The 25,740-nt window shown below is 43.4% G+C and overlaps 1 protein-coding gene across 1 annotated transcript in view; it reads left to right on the top strand.

The window, feature by feature from the left end:
* LOC120065187 (rho guanine nucleotide exchange factor 25-like) overlaps positions 1–25,740 on the top strand; it is a 44,477-nt gene that overhangs the window by 6,881 nt on the left and 11,856 nt on the right. The window contains exons 2-3 of the mRNA XM_039015974.1: positions 22,336–22,676; positions 22,863–22,964. Of these exons, the coding sequence (XP_038871902.1) occupies positions 22,336–22,676; positions 22,863–22,964 (443 nt within the window). The remainder of the gene's footprint in view (positions 1–22,335; positions 22,677–22,862; positions 22,965–25,740) is intronic.

Below are 25,740 nucleotides of genomic sequence, written 5' to 3'. Positions count from 1 at the left end.
TCTTTCCACTCTCTCATCTGGCTTTCCATCCTCCACTCTTAGGACACATGAGGGGAGAAAAGTGGTTAAGCCTTCTACTTTTCCTTTCTTTCCACCTCCTACTTTTCTCTTTCTCTGTGTGTTTCTGTTGTTTCTTGACCTCTATTCCCTTCACAACCCCCCGGTTTGTCCCCTCAACTCCCTATCCCTCTCTCTCTCTCGCTCTCTTTCTTGCTCTCCCTCTCATTATCAAAATCAAATCCAATAAAATTGTATTAGTCACATGCGCCGAATACAACAGGTGTAGATCTTACAGTGAAATGCTTACTTACGAGCCCCTAACCAACAATGCAGTTTAGAAAAATATTAAAAATTACGAGTAAGAATAAGAAATAAAAGTAACAAGTAATTAAAGAGCAGCAGTGAAATAAAAATAGCGAGACTATACACCGGGGGGGGTACCGGTACAGAGTCAATGTGCGGGGGCACCGGTTAGTTGAGGTAATATGTACATGTGGGTAGAGTTAAGTGACTATGCATAGATGATAACAACAAAGAGTAGCAGCGGTGTGAAGGGGGGGGGGGGGGGGGGGGGGGCAATGCAAATAGTCTGGGTAACCATTTGATTAGATGTTCAAGAGTCTTGGGGGTAGAAGCTGTTTAGAAGCCTCTTGGACCTAGTCTTGGTGCTCCGGTAACACTTGCCGTGCTGTAGCAGAGAGAACAGTCTATGGCTAGGGTGGCTGGAGTGTTTGACAATTTTTAGGGCCTTCTTCTGACACCGCCTGGTATAGAGGTCCTGGATGGCGGGAAGCTTGGCCCTAGTAATGTACTGGGCCGTACGCTCTACCCGCTGTAGTGCCTTGCGGTCGGAGGCCGAGCAGTTGCCATACCAGGCAGTGATGCAACCAGTCAGGATGCTCTCGATGGTGCAGCTGTAGAACCTTTTGAGGATCTGAGGACCCATGCCAAATCTTTTTAGTTTCCTGAAGGGGAATAGGTTTCGTCGTGCCCTCTTCACGACTGTCTTGGTGTGTTGGACCATGTTAGTTTGTTGGTGATGTGGACACCAAGGAACTTGAAGCCCTCAACCTGCTCCACTACAGCGCCGTCGATGAGAATGGGCCGTGCTCGGTCCTCTTTTTCCTGTAGTCCACAATCATCTCCTTTGTCTTGCTCACGTTGAGGGAGAGGTTGTTGTCCTGGCACCACATGGCCAGGTCTCTGACCTCCTCCCTATAGGCTGTCTCGTCGTTGTCGGTGATCAGGCTTACCACTGTTGTGTCATCGGTAAACTTAATGATGGTGTTGGAGTCTTCCCTGGTTGTGCAGTCATGAGTGAACAGGGAGCACAGGAGGGTACTGAGCACGCACCCCTGAGGGGCCCCTGTGTTGAGGATGTGTTGTTACCTACCCTTACCACCTGGGGGCGGCCCGTCAAGAATTCCAGGATCCAGTTGCAGAGGGAGGTGTTTAGTCCCAGGGTCCTTAGCTTATTGATTGGAGGGGGTCTAGGGTTTCTGACCAGCCTTTCAAAGCACTTCATGGCTACAGACATGAGTGCTACGGGTCAGTAGTCATTTAGGCAGGTTACCTTAGTGTTCTTGGGCACAGGGACTATGGTGGTCTGCTTAAAACATGTTGGTATTACAGACTCGGACAGGGAGAGGTTGAAAATGTCAGTGAAGACACTTGCCAGTTGGTCAGCGCATGCTCGCAGTACACGTCCTGGTAATCCGTCTGGCCCTGCGGCCCTGTGAATGTTGACCTGTTTAAAGGTCTTACTCAAATTGGCTGCGGAGGGCGTGATCACAGTCTTCCGGAACTGCTGGTGCTCTCATGGATGTTTCAGTGTTATTTGCCTCGAAGCGAGCATAGAAGTAGTTTAGCTCGTCTGATAGGCTCGTGTCACTGGGCAGCTCTCGGCTATGCTTCCCTTTGTAGTCTGTAATGGTTTGCAAGCCTTGCCACATCCGACGAGCATCAGAGCCGGTGTAGTATGATTCGATCTTAGTCCTGTTTTGACACTTTGCCTGTTTGATGGTTCGTCGGAGGGCATAGCAGTGCTCTAGCCTTTAGCTCAGTGCGGATGTTGCCTGTAATCCATGGCTTCTGGTTGGGGTATGTACATACGGTCACTGTGGGAATGACATCATCGATGCACTTATTGATGAAGCCATTGCCTGATGTGGTGTACTCCTCAATGCCATCGGAGGAATCCCAAAACATATTCCAGTCTGTGCTAGCAAAACAGTCCTGTAGCTTAGCATCTGCTTCATCTGACCACTTTTTCATTGATCGAGTTTAATTTTTGTTTATAAGCAGGAATTAGGAGTTTAGACTTATGGTCAGATTTGCCAAATGGAGGGCGAGGGAGAGCTTTGTACGCCTCTCTGTGTGTGGAGTAAAGGTGGTCCAGAGTTTTTTTCCCTCTGGTTGCACGTTTAACATGCTGATAGAAATTTGGTAAGACAGATTTAAGTTTCCCTGCATTAAAGTCTCCGGCTACTAGGAGCGCCGCCTCTGGGTGAACGTTTTCCTGTTTGCTTATGGCGAAATACAGCTCATTCAGTGCGGTCTTAGTGCCAGCATCAGTCTGTGGTGGTATGTAGACAGCTATGAAAAATACAGATGAAAACTCAGCTTATCATGAGATACTCTACCTCGGGTGAGCAAAACCTCGAGACTTCCTTAGATATCATGCACCAGCTGTTATTTACAAAAATACATAGTCCGCCACCCCTCGTCTTACCAGATGCTGCTGTTCTGTCCTGCCGATACAGTGTACAACCAGCCAGCTGTATGTTGATAATGTTGTCCTTCAGCCACGACTCCGTGAAGCAGAAGATATTACAGTTTTGAATGTCCCGTTGGTAGTTTAATCTTCGGCATAGGTCATCGATTTTATTTTCCAAGATTGCACGTTTGCTAGCAGAATGGAAGGAAGTGGGGGTACATTCGATCGCCTACGAATTCTCAGAAGGCAGCCTGCCCTATGGCCTCTTTTTCTCCGCCTTCTATTTACGCAAATTACGGGATCTGGGCCTGTTCCCGGGGAAGCAGTATGTCATTCACGTCGGGCTCATCGGACTCATTAAAGGAAAAAAAGGATTCTGCCAGTCCGTGGTGAGTAATTGCAGTTCTGATGCCCAGAAGTTATTTTCGGTCATAAGAGACAGTAGAAGCAACATTATGTACAAAATAAGTAAAAAAAATAAGTTACAAACAACGCAAAGAAACAAACAAAAAAACACAATTGGTTAGGAATACATAAAACGTCAGCCTTGTTCTCCGGCGCCATCTTATCTTATCTCTCTACCCTCTACCTCCCCTCTCTCTGTGTTAACCATTACCTCTCCCCCAACACCCCAGTGACCCAACCTGTTCTGTTCCTCCTCCGTCTCCCTTGTTTATTAACCTGAGACAGAGAGTCAAAACAGAACCATATTCTCTCTTCTTTACATCTCAATCCCTCACTTTCTCTCTCTCTCTTACTCTCTCATCCTCTCTCTTTTTATCTCCCCCTTCTCCCAGTTCATCTAAGAAGATGTAATGTGACTTTCTATATGTTGATGTGAACATTGTTCAGTGATGTCATGGTCAGAGACGCCATCATTTTTGGGGGATAAATAGGCAGGAATTCCTGGTGATGTTAGTGCATTACCAGCTAGTGCATTTGGTCCTTGGAAGTTGTGGAAACTTACATTTTAGGTTTCCCATAGGTTCTGGGAATAAAGCCATACATTTCCTGACCATTAAAACTGAACTTTTTTTTTTACTTTCTGAGAATGGAAGGGACAATTTTGCCTATTCTGGTAATGTACATTTTTAGGTTGCAGGGAGGTTCTGAGAATGTTTTACTATGGTTCTCTATGGTTCCCTGAACGGTTTTATTACCATTCTGAGAATGTTATTTGAACATGATTAAAAAACATTCTGAGAACATTTTATAAATCTAGTGAACGTTTTGAACGAAATTGTAATGTATTTTTTAAAAACTTTCACTGAATGTTTCAACAAGACTTTCAATTACACTGCTAACTTAGTTTGGGTTAACTGTTTTGAACACCAAGGACAGATATGTCACGCTCGTCGTTGTAAGAATGGTCGGACCAAGATGCAGCGTGGGGTAGGTTAATCATATTTATTAATGATAACCAGCAACAAAACAAGAAAGAGAAATCAACGAAATGTACAGCCTTGTAGGGCTCAACAGCAACAATACAAAAACAAGCTCCCACAAACTACAGGTGGGAAAAAGCTGCCTAAGTATGATCCCCAATCAGAGACAACGATAGACAGCTGCCTCTGATTGAGAACCATACCCGGCCAACAAAGAAATAGAAAACATAGATTGCCCACTCTAATAACACCCTGACCTAACCAAATAGAGAATTAAAAGGATCTCTAAGGTCAGGGCATGACAAGATAGGACATGGAAATTAATTTGCTTTGTCATTAATCATGCAAACACATTTATTTTTTATTATGGCATGGTCGTCAGTGAGATTCCAACCTATGATCTTCTGTTCTCTATATTCTGTTCTGCGCCACCAGGATGTAGCTACCGTGCCATGTTTTTTTTTAAACTCATACAAAGCTGTTAATTTTAATTTCAAAGAAAACAAGCACTCATCAAGATCTTTGAACGTTACTAATGTTTTCTTGTGTTTTTTTTATGGAATGTTGTCTTAATGTTCTGAGAACATCACTTTAAATAGAACAATGAGAAAACCGGCAGAAAATGTTATGCTAAAGTACTGAAATTCCCACAGAAGAACATTGTTTCTTAACATTCTCTGAACATTCTGAGAACATGACTTTAAATAGAACCATGAGGAAACCTGCAGGAAACGTTATGCTGAAGTATTGAAATTCACACAGAAGAACTGTCATGTTCGTCGTATGAATCGGACCAAGGTGCAGCGTGGTATGCGTACATTCTTCTTTTATTAAAGAAAGAACAGTGAACAAACTAACAAAACGAACGAAACATGAAGCTATATGAATAGTTCAGACAGGCAACTAAACATAGAATAAGAACCCACAAACACCAAAGGGGAAATGGCTACCTAAATATGATCCCCAATCAGAGACAACGATAAACAGCTGCCTCTGATTGGGAACCATATCAGGCCACCATAAACATACAAATACCTAGACCTACAAAACCCTAGACATACAAAATCCCTAGACAATACAAAACCCCTAGACAATACAAAACTAGCGTAATCCACCCTAGTCACACCCTGACCTAACCAAAATACACTGCTCAAAAAAATAAAGGGAACACTTAAACAACACAATGTAACTCAAAGTCAATCACACTTCTGTGAAATCAAACTGTCCACTTAGGAAGCAACACTGATTGACAATAAATTTCACATGCTGTTGTGCAAATGGAATAGACAAAAGGTGGAAATTATAGGCAATTAGCAAGACACCCCCCAAAAAGGAGTGATTCTGCAGGTGGTGATCACAGACCACTTCTCAGTTCCTATGCTTCCTGGCTGATGTTTTGGTCACTTTTGAATGCTGGCGGTGCTCTCACTCTAGTGGTAGCATGAGACGGAGTCTACAACAAAAATGCACATTTGTGGCCTGCTGGAGGTCATTTTGCAGGGCGCTGGCAGTGCACCTCCTTGCACAAAGGCGGAGGTAGCGGTCCTGCTGCTGGGTTGTTGCCCTCCTACGGCCTCCTCCACGTCTCCTGATGTACTGGCCTGTCTCCTGGTAGCGCCTCCATGCTCTGGACACTACGCTGACAGACACAGCAAACCTTTTTGCCACAGCTCGCATTGATGTGCCATCCTGGATGAACTGCACTACCTGAGCCACTTGTGTGGGTTGTAGACTCCGTCTCATGCTACCACTAGAGTGAGAGCACCGCCAGCATTCAAAAGTGACCAAAACATCAGCCAGGAAGCATAGGAACTGAGAAGTGGTCTGTGGTCACCACCTGCAGAATCACTCCTTTTTTGGGGGTGTCTTGCTAATTGCCTATAATTTCCACCTTTTGTCTATTCCATTTGCACAACAGCATGTGAAATTTATTGTCAATCAGTGTTGCTTCCTAAGTGGACAGTTTGATTTCACAGAAGTGTGATTGACTTGGAGTTACATTGTGTTGTTTAAGTGTGCCCTTTATTTGTTTGAGCAGTGTATAAAGAAAACAGAGATATCTCAGGTCAGGGCGTGACAAGAACATTGTTTCTTAACGTTCTCTGGACTGTTTGACAACATTCCCAATGTCAAACCAGTTGGAGAACGTTCCTAGAACATGACCAAAAATATAATTAAATGTAACCATGTTTGAACTTTTAGGAAACGTTCTGTTAAAGTAATGAAATGCCAAGAAAATAGCCTTATTTTGTCATGTTCCTTAAATGTGCTGAGAATGTTCCAAAGCCAAGCAATATCCTGCAACATTCCCAGAAAGTTGTGGGAAGGTTGTATGCAAAATAACCATAGGACAATCAAGCTCTCACCAAGCTCTAAGAAACACGGTTTTCAGAACATTATGTGCTAGCTGTGTTTTCTCTCTTTGTCATCAGCTTATAAGGCAGAATTAAGACCCCTCCTTTCATGATGGAAAAATCTGTATTAATAGTTTTAATAGCTCACAATTGAAAGCAATTCAAGCAAATTTAACTGAATTCGGAGGCTGGTGATGTTTTTATACTGTACTTATCAAGGCCAATGTCTTTTCCTCGAACTTGCTCACTAATTTTGTCACTCACACACAAACTTGTATTTTTTTTCTCTCCTCTCTTCCTCATCCTCTCTTCCCACTTTTCATTAGGCTCAATAATCAGTGAACTGTATACAAACACAAAGTGAGAAAGACTGAATATGTTATGAAAATGTTTGGGAAAACGTGCTCGGAAACACACTCAGAGCCCTCAAAGAGAATTTAGCGTCTCTGACTCCTAAACTACTGCAGCACATAAACTCTGACTAATTACCCAGTCTGTGTGTGTGTGTGTGAGGTCATCACTGCCGGTAAGTGTAAAAATAAACCTGATACAAAGTAACTAAAAAGGAAATGATGGTGGTGAAGTGTGGTTGAGCTGACGCTCCATCGCTGGTCTCGTCAGTGTGAAAGCCTCTGCTGTGAGTTAGATGGAACCAAGGGAGTTCCTCTGGGTCAGCTGCTCTTGATGGAATGTCAAGATGAAGCAATAGTCAGTGTGTTGTATTCACTTCTTCACCACAGACTTTCCTAATGCACACTGTTTATGATCAGGGCCTGGAGTTTTTCATTTTCTTGAACATATGATCCTGGCCCTACAGTGTATCTATGATTGCTGACATTTAGAGAACCCACTGGGCACAGACATCATTTCAACGTCTAGTTTTGATTTACATTTGGTTGAGTTGTCAACTAACATGAATTCAATGTGAAATCAACAAAAAGGTTAGGCTAAAAGTATTAAAAATATTAAATTCCCTTAAACTGATTACTCTTTCCAAATCCAATCAGTTTTCCATGATGATTCAACGCCATCACATAGAATTTTGGGATTGAAATGACATGGAAACAATGTGGATTGAACCAGGTCACAAAAACAAACAGTCCTGTTTTATTTGGGTGTACCAGATTAAGGATCATTATCAGATTAAATTACTCAGGCTCATGTGAAACCAGAATGATTATGTTCGGTGTATAAAACACAGTATAATCCCTCGCTTTCCAGGGATGGACAGTGACAGTTTCTGTACCCTTTTTTGCCTATGAGCAGAGTTAATACTAATTGGATGGGAGAGGATAGGAAAGGGTTAAATTGTTCTATAACAGATTCATAGTTTGCTGATGAGAGCAGTGTGCACTGAGGGGTATTTGCCTTGGCAGCTTTCCGACAGGAAGTTTAGAGCAGCTAGCCATAGGAGCCATCACAGCCAAACAGTCCACAGTTTACTGCAGTGGGGATGACCTCATCTAAAGGCACAGTTTATTTTGAAATAGACACAAATTCTTTATTCGAAATTCATAACACTATTTTCATCACAATGTATTTTGTGTGTATTACACAATTTTATTTCTTTATAACGCATTCGTTCGTGTACATTACACAAATTCCAATTTGTTTTTGCTAACATTAGCTAGGTGGCTAACATTAGCTAGGCTAGGGGTTAAGATTAAGGTTAGGGGTTAGGGTTAGGTTTAAGGGTTATGGTTATGGTTATGGTAGTTAACGGGTTAAGTTTAAGGTTAGGAGTTAGGTTAAAAGGTTAAGGTTAGGGTTATGGGGAAGGGTTAGGTAACATGCTAAGTAGTTGCACAGTAGCTAACAAGTAATAAGTAGTGGCAAAGTTGCTAATTAGCTAAAATGCTAAAGTTCTCCATGATTCGAACACACAACCTTCAGGTTGCTAGACATTCGTGTTGAAAGCCTACCCATCCTCCCCGACCAACCTCCATCCTATTGTTTCTGTCTTAAGTTACCTACTGTCTTCATCTATGATTGAAATTCACTGTATAGAAAATTGTGTACTGCCCATGAAAGATTTGCAGTTTTATAGCTAATCTCATGCTATTTTACATGTTTTGCCATGAAGCTGATTGACAATGTTGCGGTTTTACAGCTCAAGGATTCTTAAAAGATGGCACAATATCAAATATTTGTGTTAATATTAACAACATTTAAAACATATATTTTGATAGACCAAAGCATTAGCTATCAAACCAACCTCCTAAAATGCAACTACAGTAACTGGATTTATGTCAACTCCGTCACACAATAAAAAGCATTTCATTTCTACAATTATTCTTTAAAGTCACAGAGGGCTTTTGCAAGAAACTACATACAATCATGTGCCACCTCAGATTTGTCCTTTAAAAAAAATGTATATATTATTTTTTGTTTAAGATTTTTCTTCTTCTCTGTAATACTACTAGCCACCTAGCAATTTGGCTTTAGCCAGCCCAGATAGTTTCCCAATCTCTAAACTTCATAACTAGCTACCAAGAAGCCATTTAAGGCTATCAATCAAGTTTGAGTAGCTAGCTTGTCTAACTTTATTAGCTGGCATGCCTGCTGGCAAGGTTAGTAGACTTAAGAAAAGCAAGCAATTACTAACTGTACTGACTCACGTTGCGTTCAACCTTTACCCAGATTTTAGCAAAAAACCACAGGTCAGGAGGATACACACAGCTCAAGAGGTATGCTTAGACATGCAGAAAAATGAAAATATTTTTTATGTAGAATAATGATGATCATTAAGCATAATGATTTATGGCTCTAGATTGCAGAAAAAATAACATTTAGACGACCCCACAGCCATCCTGACATACTTTGTGCCCCTCAGATTGCATGATGCACCTGCAATTTGTGTGTATTTGGCGCGCTACAGTTAGGCCCTAAAGCTTAGGCTACCCACTAATGCCAGACAAAAATAATGGAAAAAACCCTCAATGTAGCCTATAGACATGAATTTCACAATAATTATACATGTTGTTTAATGTATTGTTTTCTCTTTATTCAAGCCGCCACCCAACGCCCTTCAGCTACACAATATTTCATGACCCTAAGCCCGCCCACGGGTTATAAGTCATTGGTCTCTGACCCTGTTATCACACCCCACATATTTCCAAAGAGATTTGGTTTGACTTTGGAGCCAATTCAACCCTAACCAGTATGGCTGATCTAAATAGCCCTGTGAAAAGGTACATTTGTCACATATTTCCATGGCTACTGTCTGTAGTAGGTAAACTTTACGACTACATCTCTCCACTTGTGAGGATCCATGTGTAGTGTCCTGCTGTCGAGTAAGTAGGTGTACTGTAGTGTACTGTAGATAAGGGTTTTGCATGGCCTGGCTATAAGTGACCATAACCATGTGTAGCTGTATGCTGAGTAACACAGGGCTCTATATGGGTAGTAGTAGTCCTGTCCTCTTTAGACTGGGAAGACCCCTTTTACCATGGTTGTCTGAGAGCAGGGCTCTCTACCTTAAGTAGGTCACAAAAGTGGATCCCATCTTTCTGTGTGTGTGTCTGTCTGTGTGTGTGTACAGTTGAAGTCGGAAGTTTACATACACCTTAGCCAAATACATTTAAACTCAGTTTTTCACAATTCCTGACATTTAATCCTAGTAAAAATTCCCTGTCTTAGGTCAGTTAGGATCACCACTTTATTTTAAGAATGTGAAATGTCAGAATAATAGTAGAGAGAATGATTTATTTAAGCTTTTATTTCTTTCATCACCTTCCCAGTGGGTCAGAAGTTTACATACACTCAATTAGTATTTGGTAGCATTGCCTTTAAATTGTTTAACTTGGGTCAAACGTTTCGGGTAGTCTTCCACAAGCTTCCCACAATAAGTTGGGTGAATTTTGGCCCATTCCTCCTGACAGAGCTGGTGTAACTGAGTCAGGTTTGTAGGCCTCCTTGCTTGCACACGCTTTTTCAGTTCTACCAACAAAGTTTGTATAGGATTGAGGTCAGGGCTTTGTGATGGCCACTCCAATACCTTGACTTTGTTGTCCTTAAGCCAATTTGCCACAACTTTGGAAGTATGCTTTGGGTCATTGTTCATTTGGAAGACCCATTAGCAACCAAGATTTAACTTCCTGACTGATGTCTTGAGATGTTGTTTCAATATATCCACATACTTTTCCTACCTCATGATGCCATCTATTTTGTGAAGTGCACCAGTCCCTCCTGCAGCAAACCACGCCCACAACATGATGCTGCCACCCCCGTGCTTTACGGTTGGGATAGTGTTCTTCGGCTTGCAAGCCTCCCCCTTTTTCCTCCGAACATAACAATGGTCATTATGGCCAAACAGTTCTATTTTTGTTTCATCAGACCAGAGGACATCTCTCCAAAAAGTACGATCTCTGTCCCCATATGCATTTGCAAACCATAGTCTGTTTTTTTATGGCGGTTTTGGAGCAGTGGCTTCTTCCTTGCTGAGTGGCTTTTCAGGTTATGTCGACATAGGACTCGTTTTACTGTGGATATAGATACTTTTATACCTGTTTCCTCCAGCATCTTCACAAGGTCTTTTGCTGTTGTTCTGGGATTGATTTGCACTTTTCGCACCAAAGTACGTTCATCTCTAGGAGACAGAACGCGTCTCCTTCCTGAGCGGTATGACGGCTGCGTGGTCCCATGGTGTTTATACTTGCGTACTATTGTTTGTACAGATGAACGTGGTACCTTCAGGCGTTTGGAAATTGCTCCCAAGGATGATCCAGACTTGTGGAGGTCTACAATGTTTTTTCTGAGGTCTTGGCTGATTTCTTTTGATATTCCCATGATGTCACGCAGAGGCACTGAGTTTGAAGGTCGGCCTTGAAATACATCCACAGGTACAACTCCAATTGACTCAAATGATGTCAATTAGCCTATCAGAAGCTTCTAAAGCCATGACATAATTTTCTGGAATTTTCCAAGCTGTTTAAAGGCACAGTCAACTTAGTGTATGTAAACTTCTGACCCACTGGAATTGTGAAACAGTGAATTATAAGTTAAATAATCTGTCTGTAAACAATTGTTGGAAAAATTACTTGTGTCATGCAAAGTAGATGTCCTAACCGACTTGCCAAAACTATAGTTTGTTAACAAGAAATTTGTGGAGTGGTTGAAAAACAAGTTTTAATGACTCCAACCTAAGTGTATGTAAACTTCCAACTTTACAACTGTATGTGTATTGTGTATGTGCGTGCGTGTGTGACTGACCAGTTTCCAGCAGGACAAGATAAGCCCTGTTGATATGTCCTGTTTCTGCAGTCATGAGCCAGATCACTCCTGTCCACAGCAGCCTGCTCCAGGGAGCTTTGCCATTTGTGAAATTTGCCATTTCTAATTCTCAAGACTAAGATTCAGGATTCGGGGGACGTGAAAACAGTACCATAGTAGCCAACATGTTATTATTGTATTTTATCAGTTGATTTGTCTCTGTCTGTCTATCACAATGGTAAAGTCAAGTTTTAATCCTGTAGAGATTGAACTGGCTGGCTGCTGATGTGCTGGAGGTCCTGATGTAAGCAGTCACAGAGTCAGTCATGACAGATACAGGCACTGGGCCTATGGGATTAGAAAAACACAGGTTACATCCCAAATGGCACCCTGTTCCCTATAACGTGTACTACTTTTGACTAAGGCCCATAGGGCTCTGGTCAAACGTAGTGCACGATGTAGGGAATAGGCTGCCATTTGGGACACAACACAAACAAACCCACAAGACCTCGCTCCGCCCCATGAGCTGAGCTGTCACTCAATCAATGGGAAATCCAACCCACCACAACAGGAGAGCAGTGGTGTGAGAGACATTCTCAGCAGACTGGGTACAGGAAGATCACGGCACACAGCCAGAGAGAGCTTTTGATTGTTACACAAAAGACATACGCCTACAGGTCCATAAGGTGTGTGTGTGTGTAAGTGCGTGTGACTTATGTAAATGGAGCATTCTTTTTCATCCCCCAGTTATCCCTCTGTAAACCTACTATTTCTAAACATATGAGATTTGATCTATGTTAAGGCCTCTGCATACCTTTACGTCACACATAAACGATATATATAGAAGTGAGGGGAAAGTGGAATAGTTTTTCAAATCAAATCACATTTTATTTGTCACATACACATGGTTAGCAGATGTTAATGCGAGTGTAGCGAAATGCTTGTGCTTTTAGTTCCGACAATGCAGTAATAACCAACGAGTAATCTAACCTAACAATTCCACAACTACTACCTTATACACACAAGTGTAAAGGGATAAAGAATATGTACATAAAGATATATGAATGAGTGATGGTACAGAACGGCATAGGCAAGATGCAGTAGATGATATAGAGTACAGTACATACATATGAGATGAGTAATGTAGGGTATGTAAACATTATATTAAGTGGCATTGTTTAAAGTGGCTAGTGATACATTTTTACATAAATTTCCATCAATTCCCATTATTAAAGTGGCTGGAGTTGAGTCAGTATGTTGGCAGCAGCCACTAAATGTTAGTGGTGGCTGTTTAACAGTCTGATGGCCTTGAGATCGAAGCTGTTTTTCAGTCTCTCGGTCCCTGCTTTGATGCACCTGTACTGACCTCGCCTTCTGGATGATAGCGGGGTGAACAGGCAGTGGCTCGGGTGGTTGTTGTCCTTGATGATCTTTATGGCCTTCCTGTGACATCGGGTGGTGTAGGTGTCCTGGAGGGCAGGTAGTTTGCCCCCGGTGATGCGTTGTGCAGACCTCACTACCCTCTGGAGAGCCTTACGGTTGTGGGCGGAGCAGTTGCCGTACCAGGCGGTGATACAGCCCGACAGGATGCTCTTGATTGTGCATCTGTAGAAGTTTGTGAGTGCTTTTGGTGACAAGCCAAATTTCTTCAGCCTCCTGAGGTTGAAGAGGCGCTGCTGCACCTTCTTCACAACGCTGTCTGTGTGGGTGGACCAATTCAGTTTGTCCGTGATGTGTACGCCAAGGAACTACTACCCTATTACTACCCTCTCCACTACTGTCCTGTTGATGTGGATAGGGGGGTGCTCCCTCTGCTGTTTCCTGAAGTCCACAATCATCTCCTTTGTTTTGTTGACGTTGAGTGTGAGGTTATTTTCCTGACACCACACTCCGAGGGCCCTCACCTCCTCCCTGTAGGCCGTCTCGTCATTGTTGGTAATCAAGCCTACCACTGTAGTGTCGTCCGCAAACTTGATGATTGAGTTGGAGGCATGCATGGCCACGCAGTCGTGGGTGAACAGGGAGTACAGGAGAGGGCTCAGAACGCACCCTTGTGGGGCCCCAGTGTTGAGGATCAGCGGGGTGGAGATGTTGTTACCTACCCTCACCACCTGGGGGCGGCCCGTCAGGAAGTCCAGTACCGAGTTGCACAGGGCGGGGTCGAGACCCAGGGTCTCGAGCTTGATGACGAGTTTGGAGGGTACTATGGTGTTAAATGCTGAGCTGTAGTCGATGAACAGCATTCTCACATAGGTATTCCTCTTGTCCAGATGGGTTAGGGCAGTGTGCAGTGTGGTTGCGATTGCGTCATCTGTGGACCTATTGGGTCGGTAAGCAAATTGGAGTGGGTCTAGGGTGTCAGGTAGGGTGGAGGTGATATGGTCCTTGACTAGTCTCTCAAAGCACTTCATGATGACGGAAGTGAGTGCTACGGGGCGGTAGTCGTTTAGCTCAGTTACCTTAGCTTTCTTGGGAACAGGAACAATGGTGGCCCTCTTGAAGCATGTGGGAACAGCAGACTGGGATAAGGATTGATTGAATATGTTCGTAAACACACCAGCCAGCTGGTCTGCGCATGCTCTGAGGACGCGGCTGGGATTGCCGTCTGGGCCTGCAGCCTTGCAAGGGTTAACACGTTTAAATGTTTTACTCACGTCGGCTGCAGTGAAGGAGAGCCCGCAAGTTTTGGTAGCGGGCCGTGTCAGTGGCACTGTATTGTCCTCAAAGCGAGCAAAAAAGTAATTTAGTCTGTCTGGGAGCAAGGCATGTGGGGTTCAACAAGGGTTCTTCGGTAACAGTAAAAAGTAGACAAAAATGATATACGGTGAGCTCCAAAAGTATTAAGACAGTGACACAATGAGGAAATTATACAATGAGGTTAAAGTGCAGTGTAGCTTAATACCCACACACACACGTCTGGAAATTGATAGGTCTGCCAAGCCATCAATCAAAACAATTAAATGTATTTATAAAGCCCTTTTTACATCAGCATATGTCACAAGGTGCTTATTCAGAAACCCAGCCTAAAACCCCATAGAGCAAGCAATGCAGATGTAGAAGCATGGTGGCTTGGAAAAACTCCATAGGAAGGAACCTAGGAAGAAACCTAGAGAGGAAACAGGCTCTGAGGGGTGGCCAGTCCTCTATTGGCTGGAGATTATAAGAGTACATGGCCATTAAGGCCAGATAGTTCTTCAAGATGTTCAAACGTTCATAGATGACCAGCAGGGTCAAAATGAGAGTTTGTTGACTGCATGTCAGATAATCTCCCCAAGGAGAAGTGGGTGTGGAGTCAGGCGCAGGAGGGAGCAAATTTCAACCTGGGCGTTTTATTAACAAGTCCAAAGAACAGGAAACAGGACTACAACAGTAGCCTCAAAACAACCAGACACCGTCCAGGAAAAAAACACCTGTTCAACAGAACACAAGAAAACACAACCCAAACGAAATGACAGCAAACGTAACAATCCAGCACAAAAACCCAGAGGGTATGGCGAGATAAAATACCCCGCCTAATTACACTAAACGAACACAGGTGAAACACCAGACAGACATAACCAAATGAAAAGAAGAAAGTATCGGTGGCAGCTAGTAAACCTGCGACGACGACCGCCGAGCACCGCCCGAACAGGGAGAGGAGCCACCTTCGGTGGAAGTCGTGACACTGCAAGATAAAACAAACGAGACCACCTCACTACGTGGACACAGTATGAGGGATGTGGACACAGTAGGAGGGAGGGAGAGAGAGAGAGAGAGCGAGAGAGAGAGAGGAAAGGAAAATAAAAGACAGGGCGATGAAGGAATAAAAATAGTAGGTGAGAGAAAGATTTGTAACTGTAATTGTGCTGAGCGCTTCCTTTTTTCTTTAACTAGGCTAGTCAGTAAAGAACAAATTCTTATTTACAATGACATCCTACCAGGGAGTTAACTGCCTTGTTCAGGAGCAGAACAACAGATATTTACCTTGTCAGCTCAGGGATTCGATCCAGCAACCTTTCCGTTTACTGGCCCAACACTCTTACCACTAGGCTACCTGCCGTCCCGAAGGGGGTCTGAAGGAAAGGACATCTATTTGAATTAAAGGGCTTCCGAAAGATACAGTGAGCTTCAAAAGTATTGGGACAGTGACACATGTTTTGTTGTTTTGGCTCTGCACTCCTGCAAACATATTATTGCGACAAATTCACTTATGTGCATTAAAGTAGAAAAAAGTAAAGTATTGGGTCCCATATTCATAGCACGCAATGACTACGTCATGCTTGGTACTCTAGAAATTTGTGGATGCTACCATGATTATGGATTATCCTTAATGAATCGTGAATAATGGTGAGTAAGAAAGTTACACACACAAATATCATACCCCAAGACATGCTAACCTCTCACCATTACAATAACAGGGGAGGTTAGCACTTTTCGCGGGGGACTCCAAATGACTCAATACATTATTTACCATTCATTTCTATTGGGCACATAATTTGAAACACGACCAAAACAAACAGCAAATGCATCCAACCAATTTGTAGAATCACAAGCTTGATGTAGTCCTTGCCTGCTATGAATATGGGACCAAATATTAAACTTTTTACTTTAATACACAAGTGAATTTGTCCCAATACCTGCTACACTTGTGAGTAACAAGTTTTGGTTTATTTCATACTGTCATTTACAAGTTTTTCCCCCCAATTTTGTCATTGTATTTTGTTTGGAGCGCTTCGTGTGAGCAATTAGGATGTGTCTGTTTTCTCTGTCCTCTTAATGTTGAATCAGCGTGCGCACCTGAGCATGCACAGAAGTAGGCTAACTAGCCTGCTGCAAGCAAATGTATGAAAGTACCCATTTGGCGATGTCTGATTTCTTATTGACTTAACTCACCACCACTAATAAGCTGAGCTTCTCAGTCATTTTTTCTTCACCTCACACAGTCAACAAAGTCAGTTTAAAAAAATAAAATCCATTGTGAATAATAATCGTTCCTCACAGTAGGCTAGGCTATTTGAAAAATATTTACAACACTCTCCCCCTTGATAATCACCAGGCCTCAGTGTAAAAGAGCAAAATGCCATGCTCTGAGGATCCCATATATCCAGTGGAAACGTCATAAAATACCTGAACACATTTCCCTTTGGGCAAAAACAGCTGTGTATGTCCCAAGCTCACTGGAATAGGCTAGCTGCTACAACGTTACAAGTTCGCTAGGGACAGCTTCGGGTCAGACTCTCATGTTTAGGCTACAGTCATTGGGCTGGACTCTCACTCAGTTGATTGATTTAATACAATGTTGCACTTCACTAGCGATAGCTCAAGTCAAGACAGATACAAAGGGAGGCAGACAGGCAGAGTAGAGAGGTGAATGTGATTGAAATAACCTGCATTTTCATCATCTATTTTTATTTGTTGGCTTTATGTATTTTTACTTAGTTGACAAGGAAGTTATAGGCCTACTGCTACATTGGCTTAGGGCTAGGCTATCTCTTAGTTCCATGTACTTATTTCTTTAGCCATTCAACCTCCATTGCTCACAGGAAGCAAACGGAGGAGGTGCTCCGTCTCAAAAGCCAGGGACCTGTAAGAAATAGACATAACCTTGGGAGCAAAAGCTGCATTAGGACATAACATCACTTTGGAGTTACCAGGCACGAACTCCGAACAGGAAAGCTGTACTGATAGTTTGTGGAGATCTCCAACACGCTTGGCCGATGCCACGACCATGAGCAGGGCATTATTGTAGGAAAGGACCTTCAGCTCCACAGACTCCAGTGGTTCCAACGAAGGCTTACACATAACATCCAGGAGCAAAGCCAGGTCCCAGGTTGGTGACATAGGCTTAGACACTGGTTTGAGCCACCAGATTCAACAACAGACCCTCCTGACGGACCCTCTCTACGGTGGCCTGAATCAAGCCCACCGGAGGAAACGCATAGAGCAGGGTCCGAGGCCACTGATATGCCAAAGCATCCGTTCCCAACGGAGTGCTCAGTTCCCCCACTGAGAAGAACAGACAACCATGCACGTTTTCTCACAATGAGTGAAGATCTATGTCAGCCCTGGCTAACTGGTCCCATATCTAGACAACCACCAGTCTCCACTCCATAGAGATACGACCCCCCCCTGGGAAAGTAGATCCGCACCCACGTAGAGATCCAGGAAGATGCATCACCCTGAGCGACAGGACATGCTCACTGCTCCATAACAGCAGATAATGGGCCAGGTTCAGCAAAGAGAGAAACTCCATCCCTACTGCCTGTTTATGTGCACCACCACTGTCCTGTTATCGGACCTTACAAGGAGTCAACGCCCTTAGGCAAGACAGGGATACCATGAGCAACCGATGTCAGTGGTGAGATGCGTCCAGACTTGTAGCAATCACTCAGCTCTGAAACAGACGCATACACAGAAGTCCCAGATGCACCACAGGTATCATAAAGGCCATCAGACCAAATAACTGCAGCCACAAGCGAAAAGGCACTGAGTGCCCCAGCTGAAACTGTGCCAGACAGAGCTGGAATGCGACCCTCTTTTGTTGCGACAAAAATGCATGCTTCAGAACCAAGTTCAGAACAAGACCCAGATGCTGAGCTAGAGTCAAACAGCTTTTCTTGTGATTCACTATGAACCCCAGAGACTCAATACGGAAAACCAGCGTGGCAGTGTGGAGCTCCACCTGTTCCCTCAATTACAGCCAATCGTCCAGATAGGCCCCACCGGTGCCAAATCCGCTTCCACCACCATAGAAAAGTAATGACAGGGAAACGAAGCTTCCTGAAGCATTGGGATTTTTCAGATAATTACATTGAAATAGGTTCATTACTCCAGGCTTTGATCAGCACAGTATACACTAGTGGCACCTGCTGGTCAAAAGTATTTAGAGCAGCCACATGATTATAGATGCTGTCCCACCAATACCAAAACAATCAGGTGGTTGTTCAAGGAAATTAAGCTTTGGACGTCATTGATCACGTGCTTCCGATAAAATGATACAGTCAGTCATTGGCACACTGCTTCGAAGTACACTGCTTAGCAATTTTGAAACATATCTCGGAGCTCCAGCATCAAACGTAACATAACTGTAGAAAAGGTGCAAGGATTAGGGACAGCCCGAAAGGCAGGACCAGAAACTTGTAGGCCACACCCTCAAAATTAAACCGTTTGTGGGGAGGCTGTATAAATTATGACTAAATGAAAAAGCGCATCCTTCAGATCTATGGACGTGAACCAATCTTTGGTCAGGTTGGATGGGGAGTGTTGTTGCACAGCTATTTTCAGGTTTCTCCAGAGCCGTTTGATTTGGTTCAAGTTTAGGGTCTGGCTGAGTCACTCAAGGACATTCAGAGACTTGTCCCGAAGCCACTCCTGCGTTGTCTTGGTTGTGTGCTTAGGGTCGTTTTCCTGTGGGAAGGTGGACCTTCGCCCCAGTCTGTGGTCCTGTGCGCTCTGGAGCAGCTTTTCATCAAGGATCTCTCTGTACTTTGCTCCATTCATCTTTCCCTCGATTCTGACTAGTCTCCCAGTCCCTGCCGCTGAAAAAATGTCCCCACAACATGATGTTGCCACCACCATCCTTCAACGTAGGGATGGTGCCAGGTTTCCTCTAGACATGACACTTGAAATTCAGGCCAAAGAGTTCAATCTTGGTTTCATCAGACCAGAGAATCTTGTTTCTCATGTTCTGAGAGTCCTTTAGGTGCCTTTTGGCAAACTCTGTCTGGCCACTACCATAAAGGCCTGATTGTTGGAGTCCTGCAGAGATGGTTGTACTTCTGGAAGGTTCTCCCATCTTCACAGAGGAACTCTAGAGCTCTGTCAGAGTGACCATCGGGCTCTTGGTCACCTCCCTGACCAAGGCCCTTTTCTGAATGCTCAGTTTGGCCGGGCAGCCAGCTCTAGGAAGAGTCTGTGGTTCCAAACTTCTTTAATTTAAGAATGATGGAGGTCACTGTGTTCTTGGGGGCCTTTCAATGTTGCAGAAATGTTTTGGTACCCTTCCCCAGATCTGTTGCTCATCACAATCCTGTCTTGGAGTTCTACGTACAATTCCTTCGCCCTCATGGCTTGGATTTTTTCTGACATTCACTGTCAACTGTGGGACCTTATATAGACAGGTGTGTGCCTTGGACTCCAATCAAGTTGTAGAAACATCTCAAGGATGATCAATGGAAACAGGATGCACCTGAGCTCAATTTTGAGTCTCATACCAAAGGGTCTGAATACTTACGTAAATAAGGTATTTATGCATTTTATTTTAAATACATTTTCAAAAAATTATAAAACCTGTTTTTGCTGTGTCATTATGGGCTATTGTGTGTAGATTGATGAGGAAAACAATTAATTTAATTAATTTTAGAATAAGGCTGTAATGTAGCAAAATGTGGAAAAAGGGAAGGGGTCTGAATACTTTCTGAATGCACGGTAAAAACATTTACAAAACATTTAGTTCTCAGCATCAACAAAACTCTATCCTGAATCTTGTTAAGTGTGTTCAGGTGTGTTGCCCTCTAATTGGCCACACATCTTAATGTGTGCTTGTTTCCTTTGAAATGGAGTCTGTTTGAAGAGACCAAAATTAATATATGTGTAAAAGAACATTGTATTCTAGCTCCATCATGGTGACGCAGTGGACTACTTTCATGGATAGAAAACAGAAGACTTTAGGTTTGAATCTCACTGATGTCATGTCACAATAAAAAATAAATGTGTTTGCATGATTAAAGCCTAAGGAAATTAATTTCCATGTGGCCTATCTGTGATTGGAGTAAAAAAAAGTTAACCGAAAATAAGCTAGCAGTGTTATTAACTCTTATTGAAATATTTACTAAAAGTTTTAGGGAAGTTCAAAAGAAACTCAAAATAACCTACAGATTCCATTCTCAGAGCATTAATAAAAGTAAAATGTTCTCAGAACCTCCCTGCAACCTAAAAATAATAGTTCCCTGAACAGATGAAATCTCCACTTTAAAAAACTTTCAGTTTTAACGATCAGGAAACGTATGGCTTCATTCCCACAACCAATGTGAAACCAAAACATACATTTGCACAACTTCCAAGAAACCAAATGTGCTAGCTGGGTATAAATTAAAAGTGACCAGTACCAGAGAAATGGCCATGTTATTAACAGTGTTACCGCCAATGTGGTGTCTCCTAAAAATGGCTGTGTCAGACTTCTACAGAATATCTGTCTCAGCTTTTCTCTGGGCCCCTGATACCCCATTCTTATGATTACGGCTTAAATCAATGTGCTGACGGTACATAGTTAGAGTCTGGGAGGTGGCCAAAGTGGCAGCAAAGAGCCACAAAGAGCTTAAGCCACTGCTAAGATCAGCAGAACAAAATCAAACGTTAATGTTGGGGCTTCCTAATCAGAGCAGTGTGTTTGAGATCATACTCTTTTCCATAGTCTAAAGGCTTAGTTAATGGAATTCATTCTGTGGTGTGAGTGAGTGACAGCACTTGTATTAGCCCACTAATGCTAAGTTGGGAGTACAGGAAACAATGGTTAGGATAGAATGTGTGATTAGGGCTGGCTTTGGCTGTCATGATTTACATCAGCTGCTTTTCCATCACTACAAGACAGACTTAGACAGACAGTGTCTCAGTCAGCTTGCTCTTGCTGACAGTGTGTTCTCTCAAGGCCTCATTCATCTCCCAAGAAAACTCTTCACTCTTGTCTTCCTCGCTCTCCTCTCAAACTATTTTACTGTGTGTTCATCCCTCCATCTCCTGCCTCTCAATTCCTCTCACTCTTTCTCACTCCTTTTCCCCTTTGTACCTCTTCCTTTCCTCGTTTTCACTGTCATTGCAATGTCTCAGTGGAATCCAAATATACAGTGGGGTCAGCCAGTGTATACCATTCTGTAAACACCAGCTCCTTACCCCCTGAGAGTGAAGACAGGGTGGGCCGGGCTCAGCCCAGCACGGCATGAGTTTAAAACTCATATCCACACTCTCTTTGAGGACATATACAGTATGTGTTAACATAAACCTCCTCCAATATGTTTACCCCTTTCTCCCTGCAGACCCACTCCACACTCTTGTTCCTCCTCTTCCTGCCTCTCTCTCAGTGATGATATCACATCGGCAGGCTGACTCGATGGCTGTGTCAGCTGTCGCGTTTGAACTATTTTAGGACGTCTAATCAACAGCTCTCTCCATAGCTTAGTTTAGAATGCCTCCTACCCCCCCCCCCTCCGCCTCCCACCACATACACACACACACACACACACACACACACACACACAGCACCGCTGTAGATAAACAGTGTCCGAGCCAAAGTATCTTGTTCTTTCTGTTTCTTTCTTTGTACTGTGAAGTGAGTTTCCACCTGTGGATTTGTTGATTAAATGTGGTTTATTTCGGCCTGGCATGTGACTCCCTGTGCTACATTGGTATAAATACTTTATCGGCTTAAAACAGATCATTTAAGCACATTTTTGTGAGGTGGAAAGGCAATATCCACATGAGAGCTCTGTGTGGGTTAGAAAGCAGTAAATGGCCTGGTTGCTGTGGTATTAAAAGCTGGTACTGGGAAATGGAGTACTGTTAATACATTATTCTATAAATTCAAGGTATTCTAAGGAAGTAACCAATAGAAAAACCTGTGCTTAAATCAAGTCGGACTAAATTACCTCAATAACTGAATAACCAAAACCTCTCTCTCTCTCTGTATCCCCTGTAGAGTCGTACTCTGTGGCCGGCAGTGAGGGCAGCATCACTCCATCCGTAGGCTCCGTAGCCCCCCAGGCCTCTGGCATCTCCAGCCCCTGCTCTCCCTCCTCCCCTGGGGGGTCGCGGCACTCCGTCAGTGCCCTGAAGAAGTGGCTCACCAACCCCGTCCGCAAACTGAGCGTGGGGGGAGGAGGAGGAGTGAAAGGAGGAGGGGGATGCAAGGAGGACAGGCAGGTCCACAGGCTGGATGGGAAGCATCCCTCTCCCCTCCTCCCTAACGGCCAAGCCCTTGGAAGGCCTCTGGAGCAGGGGGAGAACTACACCATCCTCCTCTGCACTGATGTGGACTTGGTGAGGCATTACTCTACTATAGCCTTGGAATCCACACAGAGGTTTTATTAAAGATTGTGATAACATCACTTCAGGACAAACCCCTGACTCCAATGACTTAATATGAATGCCCAAGTAACATGAATAGGTTACGTGTGTGTGTGTGTGTGTGTGCGTGTAATATTGTCTATGTTGTGTGTTGTGCAGGGGAATGATGGCCTGGTGAGTCCAGCGGTGTACTCTCCAACACACCCTCTCTGTCACAGCTACCTATCTGACCTACTACAGGACAGGGATACACACAGTCTGGTAAGGATTACACACATACACGCACAAACAGAGCAGACAGTGGACACTGCAGCCTTTTGTACCCCTGCACATTGATTCGGTACCGGTAACCCCTGTACACGGTGCCTTCGGAAAGTATTCAGACACCTTGACTTTTTCCACATTTTGTTACTGTACGTTACAGCCTTACCCTAACATTTATACACAATACCACATAATGACAAAGCATAAACAGGTTTCTAGAAATGTTTGCTAATTTGTTAAAAATAATAAACTGAAATTGCACATTTACATAAGTATTCAGACCCTTTACTCAGCACTTTGTTGAAGAACCTTTGGCAGTGATTACGGCCATGATTCTTCTTGGGTACGACGCTACAAGCTTGGCACAACTGTATTTGGGGAGTTTCTCCTATTCTTCTTTGCAGATCCTCTCAAGCTCTGTCAGGTTGGATGGGGAGCGTTGCTGCACAGATATTTTCAGGTTTCTCCAGAGATGTTCGATTGGGTTTTAAGTCCAGGCTCTGACTGAGCCACTCAAGGACATTCAGAGACTTGTCCCGAAGCCACTCCTGTGTTGTCTTGGCTGTGTGCTTAGTGTCATTGTCCTGTTGGAAGGTGAACCTTCACCCCGGTCTGAGGTCCTGAGCACTCTGGAGCCCTCGATCCTGCCGCTGAAAAACATCCCCACAGCATGATGCTGCCACCACCTTGCTTCACCATAGGGATGGTGCCAGGTTTCCTCCAGACGTGATGCTTGACATTTTCAGGCCAAAGAGTTCAATCTTTGTTTAAATCAGACAAGAGAATCTTGTTTCACATGGTCTGAGTCCTTTAGGTGCCTTTTGGCAAACTCCAAGAGGGCTGTCATGTGTCTTTTACTGAAGAGTGGCTTCCGTCTGGCCACTATACCATAAAGGCCTGATTGGTGGAGTGCTGCAGAGATAGTTGTCCTTCTGGAAGGTTCTCCCATCTCCACAGAGGAACTCTAGCGCTCTGTCAGAGTGACCATCGGGTTCCTGATCACCTCCCTGACCAAGGACCTTCTTCCCAAATTGCTCAGTTTGGCTCGGAGGCCAGCTCTAGGAAGAGTCTTGGTGGTTCCAAACTTCTTCCATTTAAGAATGATGGAGGCCACTGTGTTCTTGGGGACCATCAATGCTGCAGAAATGTTTTGGTACCCTTCCCCAGATCTGTGCCTCGACACAATCCTGTCTCGGAGCTCTACGGACAATTCCTTCGCCCTCATGGCTTGGTTTTTGCTCTGACATACACTGTCAACTGTGGGACATTTTATAGACAGGTGTGTGCCTTTCCAAATCATGCCCAATCAATTGAATTTACCACAGCTGGACTCCAATCAAGTTGTAGAAACATCTCAAGGATGACCAATGGAAACAGGATGCACCTGCTCTCAATTTTGAGTCTCATAGCAAAGGGTCTGAATACTTACGTAAATATGGTATTTCTGTTTTCTATTTTTTATCAATTTGCAAAAATTCTAGCAGTCTGTTTTTGCTTTGTCATTATGGGGTATTGTGTGTAGATTGCTGATGATTCTTTAAAAATATATATATTTTAGAATAAGGCTGTGACGTAACAAAATGTGGAAAAGGTCAACGGGTCTGAATACTTTCCGAAGGCACTGTTATTGCAATTTTATTGCATTCCTTTAAAAAATATATTTTTTCATTTTAGTTTATTTATTAAATATTTTCTTAACTCTTCATAAAACTGCATTCTTGGTTAAGGGCTTGTAAGTAAGCATTTTTACGGGAAGGTCTACACTTGTTGTTTACGGCACATGTGACAAATACAATTTGATTTGATTGTTAGAGCTCTGTACACAAAGGCTGATTCTGTGGTGATTTAGAGAACAAAGAGACATTACAGCTGTCAGAGCATTCATTTCCCTGTTAGTCAAACACTGGCACTGAGGCTGAAACAACTCCCTTTAAAACCCCTATCAATATTCAATAAGGAGAGAGTGGGGGGAGGTGGCGAAAGAGAGAAAAAGGAGAGAGAGAGAGAGAAATAAAAAAAGAAAATAAGAGAGGGAAAGAGAGAAAGAGAATCCTGACCCACAGAGAAAGCGGAGGAGAATTAACCATAAATAGATGTAAGGTCAGAAAACATCAAGTCTCTCCACATGTAACCTGAGATACCGCTGTTGCTGGGCAACCGCTTATTGGTTAATGCAAAAATCCTGGAAATTAGAGCATTAACATTCAAACAGATCACATAAGCAATGCTAGAGTCATCAAACAAACCAGAGGAGTATGCTAAATTAGTACAGCTACTGTTTATAAAACATAAGTTTCCCCCGCAAATACATAGTCACTGGGAATGCTGTACAGTATATTCAGTGTATCTGGCAGTAACTCCAATTCACCCAAACATTACCTTCAAAGAACAACTTTGCCTTATCAGTTATTACACGCACATGCACACAAAAACACACAAATACACACACACTGTCACGCGGGACTAGGTGGGTGAAGGAATCAGACGCAGAGACTTCCACTTGGGAAAAGTGCTCCTTTTACTATAGCACACAAAAAATGAATAAGCCCAAACATACAGGGCGCAGCGAACAACTTGATAACCCAAAACACAGGGTACCAAGTAAATATAAAACATAATACACCTCTACCTAAAACACACACACGTAACATAAAGACAATCCCGCACAAAACAAGGGCGGGTCTACCTACTAAATATAGGGAAGCTCATTAACCGAAAACAGAAACACAGGTGAAACTAATAAGACAAAACAAACAGACAAACGAAAAAGGGA

The sequence above is a fragment of the Salvelinus namaycush genome, chromosome 20 (assembly GCF_016432855.1).
Source record: "Salvelinus namaycush isolate Seneca chromosome 20, SaNama_1.0, whole genome shotgun sequence".
Classification (NCBI taxonomy): domain Eukaryota; kingdom Metazoa; phylum Chordata; class Actinopteri; order Salmoniformes; family Salmonidae; genus Salvelinus; species Salvelinus namaycush.
Note: the sequence above shows the minus strand (reverse complement) of the source record. Positions and strands in the feature narration are given on the sequence as shown.